The 18,245-nt window shown below is 32.1% G+C and overlaps 2 protein-coding genes across 2 annotated transcripts; one reads left to right on the top strand and one right to left on the bottom strand.

Annotated features, from left to right (window-relative positions):
* Nucleotides 1-1,077: 1,077 nt before the first annotated feature.
* Nucleotides 1,078-12,332, bottom strand: LOC126777391 (uncharacterized). Its single transcript, XM_050500438.1, has 25 exons — nucleotides 12,279-12,332; nucleotides 12,035-12,179; nucleotides 11,724-11,878; nucleotides 11,503-11,643; nucleotides 10,843-10,924; nucleotides 10,681-10,776; nucleotides 10,380-10,597; nucleotides 9,885-10,110; nucleotides 9,592-9,707; nucleotides 8,958-9,206; nucleotides 8,729-8,880; nucleotides 8,116-8,246; nucleotides 7,749-7,834; nucleotides 7,246-7,407; nucleotides 6,927-7,115; nucleotides 6,727-6,842; nucleotides 6,354-6,475; nucleotides 5,840-6,121; nucleotides 4,858-5,006; nucleotides 4,621-4,756; nucleotides 4,230-4,326; nucleotides 3,299-3,382; nucleotides 2,204-2,307; nucleotides 1,855-1,954; nucleotides 1,078-1,392 (listed from the first exon to the last, which is right to left on the bottom strand). Exons 2-25 carry the CDS (start codon nucleotides 12,165-12,167, stop codon nucleotides 1,245-1,247), a joined length of 3,474 nt encoding a protein of 1,157 aa, XP_050356395.1. The 5' UTR covers nucleotides 12,168-12,179; nucleotides 12,279-12,332; the 3' UTR covers nucleotides 1,078-1,244.
* A 3,094-nt stretch (nucleotides 12,333-15,426) lies between these two features.
* Nucleotides 15,427-17,977, top strand: LOC126777389 (uncharacterized). The gene is made up of 2 exons (XM_050500436.1): nucleotides 15,427-15,715; nucleotides 17,881-17,977. Exons 1-2 carry the CDS (start codon nucleotides 15,427-15,429, stop codon nucleotides 17,910-17,912), a joined length of 321 nt encoding a protein of 106 aa, XP_050356393.1. The 3' UTR covers nucleotides 17,913-17,977.
* Nucleotides 17,978-18,245: the final 268 nt, after the last annotated feature.

The following is an 18,245-nucleotide window of genomic DNA, read 5'->3' as shown; positions in this document are numbered from 1 at the left end:
TTATGATTTGTTTGTGTATTTTAGCTCTAGAGTGGGCCCTTTCATTATATACGCGAATGATAAAACTACGAAAATATACATATATATTTTTTAATTTACACGGGTTTCCCATTTTATGATGTTTCTGAATTGAGATGTCAACAACAAAAGTGCAATGATGTTTTTGAATGTTCACTTAAAGAGCACGACCATTTTTTTCTGTCATATGAGAGTTTGTTTTTTATTTTATGTGATAATCAAATATTTTGGTGTTATTTATATTTGCATAACGTATTTCATCTGATATGTCACTGTCTTCACTGTTATCGATCTGTTGAAGGTGACAAGCTGAAATATTATTAAAACATGTTAAAAAGGAGCTCGATCCTTATGGCATGGCGATTGGGAATTCCTTGACGATATTTAGGTAAGTATGATGGCGATCGCTGTTTATTCGAGTGGTAAGTTTATTATGAAAAATAAATCCTAAATATTTCATTAAATTACTAGAAAGAGTACTCAACTAAAAATATAACTTTAAAAAAGTCTAGGATTTTGAAAGTTTTGTTAAATATATCGATCGATCTTTATTTACAATGACAAGCAAATAACTATTACTGAATAATAATAAACGATTTGATTATATGATTATACCTAAGAATTTTCCTCTGAGGACAAACTATACTTAAAACGGTAACGGTTTTATATGATTAATGAATCGATTTTATATTAGAATAAATTGACAGGGTATGTTATTATTTTTTTTTAATTACAATTGCTAGAAATATAATTAACAAAATCGCATATATGTACATAACACTTTTGCTAAATAATATTGCGAAAAAAATGACTGGCGCCATTATATCTTGTATTACACAGATACAGTAAAATAATTCAATGTGCTGATGAATTCCTAGTTGACTTTAATTAACATATATTATCATTATAGTATGTACGTTTTATGTGTAATATTTTCTTGGTAACACGTTATAATTTGTAGGGATTTTAACCATATTATTTGAATAACCATTACAAGTGATCCATTTTCTGACTTATTTCTTGACATCAAAGGAAAGAAGACATTGGCAATAAAATATATTAATTAAAGAGTTGTTTTATTTTAATAGTATATATATTTTTTGCTATATACAAAACGTTTGAGGTACACACTTAAACATTAAATAATTATAACTAATTATCATTTTCTATTTAAAGTTCAATGTTTTATTTGTCAATTAAAGCTACGATACTAATTAGGAAACAATTCAGTACTTTTCTGACGAACTTTCTCCGGGTGTACGACTTTCCATCGACAAAGAAGAACTACTCGAACGTATCATACGCGAAATCTTCGACAATGAGGCTGTCGCCCAAGGCTCCAGCGGACTGCCCGTTTCTAACACCGGAGACACTCTGAAATTAAACCCATTAACATAACATTATATATATATTTAAATAAAAATTTCCAATTATTAAAAGAAAACCAAACATACTAAATCTTTGTAGGCATGTGAAGTGGATGTGTAATTATTTGTTGATATGCCAGTAACACCGGTGATACAAAGTGAAAATTTCTATTCGTTTATTGCATTTTTATGTCAAAATTAGAGCAAATATTGCTTATGTGTAAAAATTACATAGCTATTAATGAATTATATCGGATTTTCAAATTTGACGCTTAGTACGTCCGGTTTCTCGTTTCGCAAAGAAAATCGATCAGCGTCCTTTAGCAATTGCAGCTTCACCTATCCTGGTTCACTGCGAGTGCTTTCTATCTTTCTATTTTTGTTAGTTTGATTTGTAAATAAACTACAAAATTTATCGATTTTCGAATACACACCATACAAATGTAATGATTATTGCTTAATATCAAACCTGTTAAATCGAGGTCGAGCCGTTTTTGGACGTTTTTTCTTTGTATCTCTAACTTTACGAATCGGAGCAGCGCCTTCTACTTCCGCTCCACTACCTGGATCTGTAAATCAATGATTCAAATAATTCTGCAACATTAATATTGTAATGATAGTTAATAACACTTTAATGCTAATATAGTCTCGTAAAACAATGAGTAATTAGTAAATACCTAATAATTATTTAAAATTGAAGAATATTTTAGATAATTAATGAAAAAAAAACCTTTTTTATCTGTAATGTCTATTGCTAATAGAAATTAAAAAAGCTGTTTCTCCTTTAATTACGTCATCGATAGATATTAAGCATTTACCTATAACAAATAATGAATATTCGTCTGGGGCTTGTCCTGCAGCATATTGAATGCACAAAGGCCTTGCCGCCTTCATTAGATGGTCACGCCTTGTACCCAATGCACTAAAATTCAATTACATAGACTATTAATATTGGTACAAGATGCGTAATACACAATATAATAAAAAAATCTTTTTAAAATTGAGAATAAAAACCAATTATTAAGTAGGTATAATAATGATAAATGGTAATCTCTATCATTTAAAAGTTATCATAAATTGAAACTCATTATTTCATAATTTTAAGTTTACAACAATGTGAGTGCTCTCTTCGTAATTTAAGAACTCCCCTTTGTAAAACTGAAAAGAAAGTTTATGTTGTAAACTGTTTGAAAATAAGCATCAAAATCAGGTGTTTATTGTGGTTATATTGTTATATATAGTAAACACAGTAACAGCATGTGAATGTCCCACAGCTGGGCTAAGGCCTCCTCTCCCTTTTTGAGGAGAAGATTTTGGAACTTATTCCATGTATATGACGCACTAATATTATAGTATAGTTATACTGCTATATAACTAGACTATAATATTAATTGTCTACTATAATGACGTGTCGTCTTCTTTCAAATGTCAAATCAATAATGACAGGAAGAGCGTAATCACTATTTAACTAACACTAACACTATTAAACAGATGCCAAGCAACGCTAATAAGTATGGTCGTTTGTGTAGGTATACAAAGTTTCCATTAAAATGTATGTAATTTAGATGGTGCTGCTGGAAATAGAGAGCGAAAGAGAGCATATTAGACTTCCACCTTCAAAAGGCGATACTTTCAAATAGTTCTGTAAATCAAATTGATTAATCTCAATAAATAAACGGTAATTTCAAGTAATACTCTATTTTCGTATACACTTGGGTGTGAAATATTTAAGACATTTCTCCTTACCTCTACACCAAAAACCAAAATTGTAAGAATAATATTTCAAAACATATTATCAAAAGGTTGTTAGAATTTATCCATTTTTTTATTATTATGACATTAAATCTTAAGCAAATCAATGATAGTAAATATTTACTGTTTTAAAAAGAAAGAAAAAAATGTCTATTCCTTACGAGTTATTTCCAGAGCTGAGTTGATCCTCAATAGGTACATCACTTTCAACTGCACTACTCTCCGATGCCACTAAATACATGGATCTGTAAATAAAATGCAAGACCCTTCATTTCTGTTATCCGACAACAAATTTCTCTTTGTTTATAATACTATATAAAATTATGAAATTATCTTAAGGAAGGTTTATATGATAAACATTATATATAAATGAACATTTAAATGATAAGACTTGTTAAGGACTCAAGGCTGTTTGTATAATTGACATCACAACACACCGCTCATTTTTATCGCAGATTTTTGTCTAATGTTGTTCTTTAAGAATAAATGCTTAATATTTATCAAAAAAAGGTTTTAACTTGATTGGAGGACTTATATCACGTGTTAACCATGTTTTTTTAGTAAAATATAAATTCTTGATTTTCTGAAAGTAAGTAATTATATTAACGCCCTATTTTATAGAATAGTAATATATCGTGATTTTGAAATGTGAACATATTCTACATTTTTATATTTGCTATTCAGATTTGTGGAAAAGTGGCCAAAATTTTTACCGCATTTTTTTTAATCGTCTCAAATAATACATATAGGCAATGCTAAGTTTATGTTGCCAGTCCCTTTGACTAGCGCGTAAAAACGCTTCCGGTTCCGATGCGAGCTTCACGGTTACGAATGACGAACTAATTCGCGAGGGAAATGCTGACTCCAACGGATCGCTTTACAGCAGCCCACGTTGCAAGCGCACATGTATAGATTTGGAATAAGAAAAATCTTACAATATTTCATACAAGTGCGTATGTAAGTCAAGTAACAGTTCGTTAGATGTTAAAAGTTAGTGAATGATATATGTTAATATAAATGAATAATAATTATCCCGTGATTCGCATATATTAATTTAAGTTATGAAAATAATGATCGTTTTATCTAGTATACCTGGCTGGCACGTAGAGGTGTGGTGGTGGCGGCAGAGCTCGGCGGGAAGCGGACCGCGCCCGACGAGCTCGTGCAGCGCGACCGAGCACTATAGAGTCTAAAAAAAGTTGAGTATGTTACTTTTGTACTTGTTGATTATTGAAAATATAACGTCTAGATTATTCTGTTGGCGTACTAGTTGGTTCGAAAAAATGGAGGAGGCCGGTGGTAACAGCTAATTTAGTAGTTATAAAAAGTATAATTTTAGATTATACCTCTAGTCTATGGCACCTGTAATGTAGGTAACTACTGCCATAGATATAGTATAAAATTATAATTAAAATTCATTAACGGTATAAAAAGCAAGAGTTTAACGAGTACGATGTGAAAACGGTCAAAAATTGTTAATAACCTGGTACTGGATCACTGTCGGTGTGTTCCTGACGATCTCGTCTCCAACCAGAATCTAGGGGAGGTATGTCAGCCGCTACTCCAAATAATCCGGATACTGCGCCTGCTACCACTAGACGAGCCGATTTAACCGCAGTCTGGATAAATCGAATAAGTTTATAATTTAGTTTTTTGGTTATGTATAAAGAATATGAACGTATATTTTAAAATACATATATGAAAAAAATAAAACACTCACGGACATGTTTATATCAATTTCCGGAACACCGATGAGATCAGCCGCTTTTGCTGCTAATATTTTTAATTCCTCATTATTAGGACCGACTTTCTGTTCCAAAGCCATCAACTCACGTAGATAATCTCTGTATACCTCTTCGCTTACAAAAACTAAAAGTAAATCACCAAGAGTTTATATAAATATTTATCAAAATCAATGGCTTTTATGGGTGTTTTCCACTTCGCAAATACGATTACGCATCTTATAAATAAATGCAATTTTGTTTTTTTTTAATTTAAATAGGAAGGTGGGATGATGGCAGATGGGCTGCCTGGTGGTAAGTGGTCACCACCGCACATAGACATTAGCATTGTAAGAAATATTAACCATTTCTTACATCTTCAATGCACCACTAATCTTGGGAACTAAGATATTATATCCCTTGTGTCTTTATTTACACTGGCTCATTCACCATTCAAAGCTATATTAATTAATATTGCTGTATAGCGGTTGAATACGTACGTACGTACTGGTGGTAGGGCTTTGTGCAAGCTCGTCTGGGTAGGTACCACCCACTCAACAGATATTCTACCGCAAAACAGCAATACTTGATATTGTTGTGTTCCGGTTTGAAGGGTGAGTGAGCCAGCGTAATTACAGGCACAAGGGACATAAAATCTTAGTTCCCAAGGTTGGTGGCGCATTGGCTATAAGCGATGGTTGACATTTCTTACAATGCCAATGTCTAAGGGCGTTTGGTGACCACTTACCATCAGGTGGCCCATATGCTCGTCCACCTTCCTATTCTATAAAAAAAAAAAATGATTGAAATTGATTAGTGGGATATACCCAGACGAGCTTTCACAAAGCCCCACCACCAAATTAACATTAATCTCTATTTATAGCGTCGTTTTATTTTTCGAAACCTCAACCTATCCTCAATTCTGTCAATTTGTGGCTGTAATAATAAATTATTAGATTGTGTGTACATATCATTACTTACCTGGAGGCTTTACGATTAGTGTATTCTGAAGATCTTGTGATGTCAAATCAACTCTTAGAATATCCATTTCTTTTGGTATTTGAGGTTGAAGAGGCGTTGGTAAATTAGGGGGTATTCTGATTTCAAGGTCAGTTTTTGTTTGCGTTTGGTTCGTCGTTACTGTTAATAGATTCTGTGACCTCATCTGGCTGGTCGCGGTCTGATCTTGCGAAGTAGGAAATGCTTTTGGAATTTGTCCATTAACTAGAAGATCAGGCGCTGGTTGCTTTTGATTTTCTGAAACTACAATAGATTTTTTTTATATATTTCAATAATCCATGTTATATTTTTTATTATATATTACATTTTATACCTATTAAATGTTTTGCCTTCTAAAACAAAGCCTTCCATATGTCAAATTACTTTTGACTTAAATTAAATTGACTAAATTTAAGGGACTACTATTTTAAATTGCCTATAAACAAAGCATGTCTCTTTATAAATTACTACTAATGCTTTGAATGAAAATACTTACTTGTATTAGTGAGATCAAGATCATGTGTAAATGCCATAACATTGAGAGCTGATGAGAGGGCTGGCCCCACTCCTGTTCCGGGAACTTCTTCTGTACCTACTAACTCTGGGGGTGGTACACATCTGTAGAAATCGATGGAATAAAGTTTAATATTATATTTAATTTGTTATTGCATTATCATTTCCATCACAAATTATATTTCTTAAATATATTAAGCTAACTAATATTCTATTTATTTTTTAAATTATAATTATACTGTAGCTAGTAAATGCAAATTAAATGAAAGCTCATTGTGCTCATCAAAACTTAAGTAACTCCTGGGAATATCTTAAATTAATTACCAGTCACAAAATATGAGTTAAGTATTACTCACGCTAAAGGTACTTTAGTGGGGGTAGATATTGAAACCCTACCCCACATAAGGCGTCGTAATTCTTCACCGCTGATTCCTCTTCTGCGCAATTCTGCGATAGTAACTTTTCCAACCCTCTATGGAAAATTAAATAAAAAAAAAATTAACTGTCACTTTTTTCCTTATTTATTATAATAATATAATGCTATTACGGTTTATACCTTCCAGTTTGCTAATGCGCCTTTTCTTTGCTTGGCTCTGGTCTTCGCTTTACTTTTGATGACCATAACTCCACGCTGCTCGTACCGTGGATCGTCTGATGGACCCAAACCTATGGAATATTCCTGAAGGTACCTGTGTGCGTCCTCTTGAGAAACTGATCGCTCCAGTGAGACTACTATTTTCGCCCACTAAAAGGATACAATTATAAACTCATTACGTCATTAAGCGTCTAAAATTATTATTAAGATGAGATTATAAAATTTTGAATTCTCTTTGCGTCTACTTCCAAAGGAAAGTACTTTTTTGTTACCAGCCTACCTGCTTCACCCACTCCTTTTCAGACTGCTCGATGACGTGCGCATACGTGTTGCCCATCATAGCTATGAGCATGTTCAGCAACAGTATCGGCACAAATACCATGAACACAGCGAATACTGTCTTAGCGAGATTCGGGTATGTCGTTAAACCGAGATCAGAGTACTGTATGGAATAAAAAATATATATATCCATGTCACACTATTTCAACAATTTTTTTTTATGTTAGTAGTGGCAAACGATTAGGAGGCCAAATGATGGAAGGCCTACCACCGCCCATGGACATCATGTCCATCATACATCAAAAATAAACTTTAATTTTACTTTAGGAATATTTTTACAATACATCAAATTTTTTCATGTTATAACTATTTACTTCGTACCTTATGTTGTATAAGAATCTAATACGGAAAATGAGACGGATTATACATGGAGTCGTTTTACTTCGGTTCATTTTTAAAAAAACCTTCTAAACTCTAATCAAACATCACAGAGAAAAAACTCACACTATAATCGCCCAATGTTATTTGAAACAGGGCCATCCACGTACTAGGATAACTCGAAAATAAAGTTGACTGTACATTAGGAAAACCTGTAATAAATAAAATGCTCTGTAAATACTATAAGGTATTACTGGTTATAGTACTTTCAGAAAACCCCACTATGCCGCACGACCCACCGGTCAGTTAATCTACGGACAAACGCCAACTTGGAAATTGGTACTAATGTGATCCGTTGCGAAAGGTGCGTCAGCCGATATAAGGAATATATTCTTTAAAGTATCGATGTTTATCGATGCTGATGGCATATGTTAAGCCCAGCAGCTATAAATTAAAAAAAAAGATAACAATTTATTTAATAAACTCGATATACCTCTATACAAAAAGTAGAAAGACTGTGAGAATCCAAATAGAACGATGCAGTAGATGATGCCGAAAGTGAACATGTCACCGGTGATCATACTATAGATCATAGTTACGAATGGACCCGTTAATTTTACTGCTCTGAAATATAAGAAAATTATTTTTTGCTTGATATCTGTTTTCAAAAGGAGACACTTGGTAAATACATTATTCGTTTTATTAGCAGAAGTTTTATATCTTTGTAAACTAAAATTATAATCATTGTTGCAAAGAAGCTGACATTCAAAAATTTTATCCAAATTGGATTTGAAAACTCCGTAATGAATAGGATTGTGCAAAAAGTAATAATATGAATTTTTTTTATCCGCCCTTTTTTTACAAAATACATTTCTCATGTCTATTTACGTATTTAACACGCGTCATTATAGAATTTTACTTTATTTATTTAATTAGCACACTACAATATACATGTTATACACACACACACACACACACCACATACATATATAAATAGTCATAACAATATGTATATCAATTATAAGTGTAGGTACATAAAATTCACAGATTATAGAATGACACCGTGAAGAATATTTGAAGTGATAAATAATATTAAAATACAATACCCAGCAAAAAACATAAGAAGAAACCACGATCCAGGTAAAACGAAAATGAGTATCGCTTCTTCGAGCGTTGTTCTTCTACTTAATCGTGCTGGAATACAGGCCAATAGAAGCAAATTCGAAGCCAAAAATATAAATTTTGCCGGTTCGTGAATCTGAAATAATAAATGTTTTATCGAAAACAACTAGTTTATATAAAAAAAAAAATATTCTACCATAATTAAAATCTTACCAACTGCTTAAAATAGGCAATAAGACCTTGATTCTTAATTTCATCCCCCTGTTGCAGGATAATATAACACAATGTACTAATAATGGTACCCAGTTCCGTTGCCAGACGTATACCACTCCTCGCGTCGTTCGCTTCGAGTCCCCAATCGGGATGAGCATCAGCTTCGAGACTACTGTGTCTGAGATACACGGAGATTGAGAGTAGAAGAAGATGAAGCATTAAAATGAGGAGACGCTTGAGAAATTTCGTCTGAAACAATGCAATCAATTTTTGTTATATGCTGTATAAAGTTCTTAATTTTGTTGAGACGATAGTCAGTCGTCCTGTATAAGGCTTTTAATATATTTAAATTTTGTTTTTCATCAGACATCGTATGTTATATTATTTTGTTTAGTTTATAGCGATGACAGCCAGATAGTAGAGCCAAATTTAGTTCATTGAAATATCAGCTCGTGCAGCATTTTTTCATGACACCGAAAAAAACTTAACAAAAAAAACATTAGCTTAATTATTAAAATATGAGAAAAAAGACGAACGTCGTCTGACGAGGGAAAATATCACAACACATAGAAACGCAGTCAATGCATGCAGTAAGACGTGTAGGATTATATTAAAACTATATACTAGTATTTACTCTTGCAAATGTTTTCCACTTTTCTTCCAAAAGCCTTTGAATAATTCCTCCATCGAGCATGTTCAAATGCTCTTGTTTTGTACCGTTAAGGATAATGAAGAGAGCTGAGTTCCAATCTGCAAAAAATAATTACCGTTAAAATAATAAAAACAAACCCCTCACAAGACTTTTAACTGCTTCTGTTATTCACATTTCGTCAATCTTGATCAATTGATTTCTAAAATTTGTTATTTGGTTTAAGCAATATTGCTAATTAATCCAAAAATATAACAGAAAAATGACATTTCATTTACTCGTTCGTCCATCCGGTAAAAGAGTATCCAAAGCATTTAAGGGATAAGCAGAACACGTAATGTTGGAATATCTCCAAAACTCTCTAGAAGAAAGTTCTAACATCTCCCTAAACACAGAGGCTCTACCCAACTGGCAAGCCAATGTCAACGGTGTAAAACCAGCTTTATTCAATCTGCCATTACTTGCTGGAAGCTTAGGGTGACGAAGCGCATAGCCAAACATGTCCTGCAAAATATAAATTTGTTATGACCCATGAACTGCTGACTAGGTAATGGAATAATGTGTTGGACGTATTGCATCGTAATCTTGGAAACGAAAAAATAGGGCATAATAAGCATGTACTTCAGTTATATTTTCGATTTATAGGCTTATATAAAATAATTTGTAGTCATTTTTATTATCTTTTGATTTTCCAAGGTCGTAATTTATGCTTATAGTTCCACGACATTTGGTTTTTTTTACCTAGTTTATGTAACAAAATTTGAGCAACATACCAATTTATCACAAACGACAACCATATGGAGTATCATGTTTCCGAATGAATCTTGCGAATCAGGATCTGCTCCAGAGTCTAAAAGAAGGTTGTATACTGCTTCATTAGCACAACATGCGGCCCAGGCAAGTGGATACTCTCCGAGATATGCTAGACCTTCGTAATTAGTCTGACGAGCTGGAGGAACACGCTGTTGATCCCGTGGAAGAAAAAAACTGCCTAAAACAAAGAAATGTTCCCTCACACTAGTAAAAATGTCTGTTTTGGACTATCGTGAATGCCTTTAAATTTATATCTTTTACCAATAGCTTTTTGATTGACGTCTGCTCCAGCTTCCACTAAGTCTTGTACTAATTCATTATTGCTGTAAGCTATGGCTAAATGCAAAGAACTTGCACCTGAAATTATGAAAACAAATATATCAAATAATTCATGTACAGGGCAATTATAATGACTTGACTCACCTAAATATTCTTCACCTTCAACAACGTCCAATGACAATTTAGGAAAACATTTTACGAGTGTACGCGCTAATCTCGTGTGTATCTGAAAATTTTAACCATAAGACGTCATACGGTTGTCATGTGTAAAAAAAACAATCTCGTCTAAATGAAAGCATTTAAAACCGCTAGACCTGCGTCTGAACTCATTCCGGTCGCACCGGTTTACTGTCCCATTGAATTACGAAAGCAATTAAGCAGTGCTTCTGTATTTACACACAATAATTGTGCACCATAACGTCTCCTGCCAAATAATCTCCGTTGAGAACCACAGTGGTTGAATTCGGTTAGGACGATATCACCTAAGTAACATTATGTAAATGTCCCACTGCTGGGCTAAATCCTCCTCTCCCTTTTTAAGGAGAAGGTTTGGAGCTTATTCCACCACGCTGCTCCATTGCAGGTTGGTGGAATACACGTGGCAGAATTTCGATGAAATTAGACACATGCAGGTTTCCTCACGATGTTTTACTTCACCGAATAGCACGAGATGAATTATAAACAGAAATTAAGCACATGCAGAGGTGCTTGGAGGATATCACCTGGATAGGATTTAATCCGGAAAATATGTTTTTTACAATTGTAAACCACATGGCAATATAAATTTAAAGTATGCATACAAACCTTAGTGTCGCATATGATAAGAACATGTAAAAGAGATTCTCCTAGCGCCCCACGGTAACTCATCTGCCAACATGCAGTGTGATCTTGCCATTGTGCGAGCGGGTCGTGAGGAGAGAGTGAGGCTTCTATTGGCAATACCACCTAATGAGCATTTAAATCGTTTAAAATTCCACTTAACGATTCTTGTTTATAATAAAACTCTTATGTATGTTTTGCAATACTTGTTCCTGGTCCCTAAATTTCCACCGTAAATATTCTGCCCTGTTGATAATCCTTCCTCTTCCACCTGCGTACATGTATGCTGCGAACTCTTCACGAATTAATCTCTCTGCTGCCATCATGCCACCTTTCGCGTAGGTCTCCAACAGTAGTCCACCTAATATTTTAAAACAATACGAAAATCAAAGATTTGTAAATTCTAAATAACTCCTAATCGAATAGTTGTTTGCAAAGTTAACAGAAGTAACTACCTAATTTATTTTGTATAAAATAAAACAGTACTTAGGATTGTTTAATATTTATGTTGACATACCTTTTTTATAATCAGCAAGTTTGTATAGAACTGTGTGGTCTTCGCTACTAGGTTGTGAAATGACTCTATCAAGAACGGAACCAACTGCTTGTACGCTCGAAGCTGAACAAAGCTTGCCCAACGCGTCACCCATTGCACTAAAAAACTATTAAAAATATTATTAAGAAGACACAGCAGGTAATTATAACATTTAGAAATTTATAAACATTCAATTTGCAACTATATAATAAAAAAATAAACTTACAAGTTTTCTTCGACGCTTTTAAAAAGGGCGAACAATTTTTTCATGTACATTAAATATATTAATTATCAAAAAAAATCCCCAGACTTTATTTTCTAATTTTTATATATTATTTTTCGATTTGGCGGCATCAATCTGAAAGTTGAAACGATTGAATTTGGATAGGTATAGAATGTGAAAAGGAAAATAGATTAAAATGTCAGTGACAGAAAAGTCAACAACAATAAACTTAGGTATGCGGCTAATTGAAGTGCTTTGAATTTATTTCTCCATAACTCTTAATTTACTTTATTGGATTTTATTAAATATAAAGACGTTTTAAAAAATATGATTTTTGGAAATTACTACATTATTTTCACCGAATAATATTCATGAATGTTCCTTGCAAACTTTTTAAATAAAGTTGAAAGTTCAGTATGATTAGATGGAAGAAACTGCAAAGATTTGTAGGATATAATAATGTAATAGATATAATAAACATATAAAATAATTTACAATATTCGGAAGTTAATTTTCAGGTTGGTTATAATTAGTAATGGTTATATTACTAATAAAATATATAAAAATACACTATTAAAACTATTTACTTGTGGTAGGGCTTTCTGCAAGCTCGTCTGGGTAGTACCACCCTCTCATCAGATATTCTACCGTAAAACAGCAGTACTTGGTATTGTTGTGTTCCGGTTTGAAGGGTGAGTGAGTCAGTGTAATTACAGGGACAAGAGGCATAACATCTTAGTTCCCAAGGTTGGTGCCGTTCAATGCCAATGTCTATGAGCGGTGGTGAACACTTACCATTGTGTAGCCTAATTGCCTATCCACGGTGGACATTGGTTTGCATGTTTAAGCCACATATTTGTGTTTACTTTTAAACCTTGTCATGTCAAATTAACATGATCAAGCTTTACTTACCTGCCAAGACTATAATATAATATCAAGTCAAGTGCAAACAACACTAACATTTGTTTTCACTGTTATTGCAATACCTTTTTAAAACCAGAACATCTTTTTAAGAACACAATTTTATTAAGACAATTAATGTACGACTCAATGTTTAGTTATAAACATATATTTTTTATAAAATGGGTCACTATAATTTACCACAAAAGGAAGTAAATATCGCAATATATGTAATAAAATTCAGATGTATATAATAATGAACACAATAATACTTAATTAAATTTTGTAAGACACTTAAATAATATGAAAAATATAACTTATGTTTGTATGCAGCACAAATTGCTATTGTAGTTTGGTGTTAACTATAAACAAAATCGTTGTCATGGCAACAAATTGGATGTTTAAATGAAAGTTACTTTATGTGTTGATAATTGTGTTGAGAAATTAATGAAAACTTATTACTCATAGAAACAATTTAAATAAGCTTTTTTAAGTTTCAATGAATATTCAAAATTTGCCTTTGATTATTAATGGAATGAAAATAATATTTTCAGTCACATTAGTTAATTGCAAAAGTGTTCTCTAGCTTTGTTAGCTAACCTGCAAGAAGAAAGGTTACAAATAAACATAAATGTGTAATATGAACACAAAATCAAAGATTTTAATACAAAGTTTTTTTTTACTTGTCTTATTTGTGGTACTTAAACTTGGGTCATTTGTTTTAAAATATATGATACTAATATATTAGAAGTTTTCCATACACAAAATTTAGTAATAATTAATTACAGGCACAAGGGACATAACATCTTAGTTCCCAAGGTTGGTGGCGCATTGGTGATGTAAGCGATGGTTAACATTTTTTATAATGCCAATGTCTATGGGCGTTGGTGCTCACTGACCTTCATGTGGGCCATATGTTCGTCCGCCTTCCTATTCTATAAAAAAAATTTAGTTTATTAATTTGTTATCACAAACATTTTGTACTAATAACATGCAAGTAACTAAAATAAATAAAACACATTCTTGGTAAAATCTTTAATTTTTACAAATAATCTAATAAAACGTCTATTTGTTCACAGGAAAGTGAAGATGTAAAAAAAGGTATTAAGGAAAGAATGGAACCATAGTATGCGCCAAAGAAAAATAGGTTGAAAAAATGGGTATGCTAGAAGAATTAGTGAATCAAATAAAAAAAGAAGTGGACAATAAGCTAATTTGATGAAAAAAAATGTTCAAGGTGATTCAATTAATAAACAAATACTGATTTACATAATCCTTTATTAAAAAGAAGCAAAACAAATGACCATGGTTAGTATTTTGAAGATAACTAGTCTGGCTTACTCTGGTAATATCGTTATAACTAGATGTTACAGAGCTAAGTCCCATGCCGAGCAATTTGTTAACAGAATAGCATATATAATATTAGCATTGTATGTGTATTTTTAACCGAAGTCTTGTGTGCCCACCTGGCTTTATAATTCTTTATAATTCTGCTTGATTCTAAAGTAAATAAATATATAGCGCCGATATAAAATCCACGGCTTTATTTCTTGTAGATTCACCAGATATAAAAGCGAATGAACTATAACCATATTATCCTGATCTATTTATATTTACAACAAGATTAGATGAAATGTGTATTTTTTAAAAGGGGTTTTAATAAATTAACCATATACACATATATGTATCAGCCTGTTAATGTCACACTGCTGGGCTAAGGCCTCCTCTCCCTTTTTGAGAAGAAGGTTTCAGAGCTTATTCCACCACACTGCTCCAATGCGGGTTGGTAGAATACACATGTGACATAATTTCAATTAAATTAGACAAGTAGGTTTTCTCACGATGTTTTCCTTCTCCGTCAAGCACGACGTGAATTATAATCACAAATAAAGCACATGAAAATTCCACGGTCATCGGTTAAGATTCACGGCGTCTAACCACTAGGCCATCTCGGCTTTTTTATATACTCTGGTTTCCCTTAAAAACGTATAAATCTTTCGCCTTTATACACATATGGGAAGAGATATTACGAGAAAGCAAACCAATATATTCGCAGCACAAACTCGACATCACTACCCAAACAACACTTAATGATAAAAACTTACTAAAATTATATAAAAATTTAAAAATAATCAATGATAAAAAAATTCTCAAAGCATTTGATCATAAAAAAATATGTCAAGCGAAATTAATGAAGGATGAAATGAAGAATGGTAGTATAAATAAAAATTATGAACAAATAAATGTAAATATGATTCCTGATAAAGAAACAAAAGAAACTTTAATGCTAAAAGTTTATAAAAGTAATTCCTTACTTATTGATGATATAGGATTAAATTATATATCGGAGGAAATATTTATTAATTCAAACAATCAAATCACATCATCAGATATATCAGAAGGATCACTTTTGTTTCGACCAGAGAATATTTCAAATGAAGAACTTGTAAATGTTAGTCCTAAAATAATAAACTTACATGAAAGTGTGAAGCTTGAACCGATTCAAAGTTTAATGGAAAAAAGACAATCCGACATTCAAGGTTTGTATTTGCATGAGTTAAAATATATTCTGTACTCCGTTTAGATCTAAATATAGAAATAAATGTACTATGTCTTCAAATCCAGAGTAAATAGGTTTTTTCTAGGCTAGTGTGCTACATCCTAGACCGTGTCGATGCTTAACATCAGGCATGTCAACGGTCAAATGCTGGCTTATTAAAGGTAAAAAAAAAATTTGAGTAGGCTTAATTAGTCATTTTACAATTTCTTTTAGTAGTTGTAATTTTTTTTTTGTAGAATAGGAAGTTGGACGAGCATATGGGCGACCTGATGGTAAGTGGTCACCAATGCCCATAGACATTGGCATTGTAAGAAATGTTAACCATCGCTTACATCACCAATGCGCCACCAACCTTGGGAACTAAGATGTTATGTCCCTTGTGCCTGTAATTACACTGGCTCACTCACCCTTCAAACCGGAACACAACAATACCAAGTACTGCTGTTTTGCGGTAGAATTTTCTACCAATTTAAATATATATGCTTATTATATTCTATTAAGTATACACTTTTAACCTTAACTTGTAATGAGTAATATATCTTATTTCATTAATGTCTTAAAAGCATATAAATTTACTACAAATTTATATTTATTTACTTAATTAATGAAAAACGTCTATATTTAAACACGATATAATTATAGTTTTATGTTACCTAACAAAAAAATGTTAGTATTTTGTGTATAAATTGTTGATTACGAGGATGAATCAAAAAGTATTTTGAAATGCTTATATGTTTTTAGGGTAGTTTGATATTTATATTAAAGAGTGTTAATTACACAATAATTATAAATAGTGTCACTTGACTTCATAATATCGTTCGCAAACAATAATCTGAATTAAAAATATAAAAAAAAATAAAGTTACATGCTTCGATAAATAGCCCGAAACAATTGCTATGATTTTTTTGGCCTTTTATAAATAGTGTTTTATTCTATTTATTTACGGTCGCTTACTGGATCCACCATCTCGATCACGGAATTAAAAAATTTTGCCTTGTCTTGAGAACGACCTCTGACCAACCCTGGTGAACCCTCGCAACCGTACGATAATAATCGTACAAGTACGATAATGGTACACTACTATCTTACGTAGATTGTACGATAATTTCCATTATGATGCAAAATTAGATAATTACATTAATCAAAAACAATTTTGTTTTTACTGTCAGCGCCATCTATTGTGGGTCATTCAATAATCCTTTCATTGTAAAAATACTGCCAATCAGCGATCGATTTCGATATCTTGGTTTGATGCGGAGTGTTAGCAGTTACTGTCTTTTTGAATTTGATCATTACAATACTTCGCGTATATAGTGCGTATATTTTGTTTCGTGTTGCCGTGTTTTTTTTTAAATATATTATTCTGAAATTTTTATGTATTATAATCATTAGTATCCTAATGTACGATAATTTTGTTTCATATACGATAATTTTACGGTTACTGGTACAATAACTGCCTGGCTTTAGGTTGGGAACACTGCCTCTGAACCTGACCATGAAGCAATTTCGTGTTGCTCCTATTACTGGCTAAGTTATTACCTAAGTGTTTTGGGATATTGAAGGAATACTCTCCATTAGCTTGACCATCCGCCATATTATCCAGGCTTGTGATTATTTTCACTTATACTCAAAATCAAAAGGACGTATTCCAGAAACGAATTTAATTACGGTGAAGCGAGTATGGCTTGCGTAGAGTTTTAAGATTTAAGAAAAATATTTTTTGTGGAAGGAAAGTTATAGATGCGTTATTCCAAATTTGATAAATTAGCAAATTAAAATAAAATATATATGTTTGTTTTGATTCATCCTCTTACATGAATCCGTAGATTTATGTACAATAGATTATTTGAATGTTATCATTTTTAATCAAATTGTTTTTTATATAATTGCTGATACAAATTTAAATAGTATTTTAAATTCCTCAATAGTTAAATTTCAAGTAAACCAAATTTAAATATAGTTAAACGTTGGTGCGAACTCCCCAGCCCTAAAACCCCAAGAATATTCTCTTCAAAAACTAAATATTCCCTCAAACTTAATGTTGCCATTTCTATTTATTTTGTGCCAAAAGACAAACTTTTCCCATTCAATGAACAATTCTGTATATAACTAATATATATTATATTTTAACTACATTTGTTGCAGATCCAAAAGCATTATTGAGAAGTCTTCAATAGTTTAGACAACGAGACTAAACGATACACGTCTATTGCGAAATAATATAAAATATCTCGATGGAAAGTATGCGCTGAAAGAAATAATGCGTGAAAGTAAACCAAATAAATATTGTAAACAATTAACATCGCCTTTATCTATGAATAAAAATAACTGTTTAAAACTTACATTACAAATCCTTAATAATAAAAACAGGCATAAATATGTTGATTTTAAACCAAAATATGTTAATTTTATCTTAATTCCTTCAGATATTTTTATTAAATCGATCCGTTTACGCTAAAATACTCGTAGATCCAAAAGTGTCTAATAACACGATAGACTATCTCTATATT

The sequence above is a fragment of the Nymphalis io genome, chromosome 22 (genome assembly GCF_905147045.1).
Source record: "Nymphalis io chromosome 22, ilAglIoxx1.1, whole genome shotgun sequence".
NCBI classification, from domain to species: domain Eukaryota; kingdom Metazoa; phylum Arthropoda; class Insecta; order Lepidoptera; family Nymphalidae; genus Nymphalis; species Nymphalis io.
This window is presented reverse-complemented; position numbering and strand designations above follow the sequence as displayed.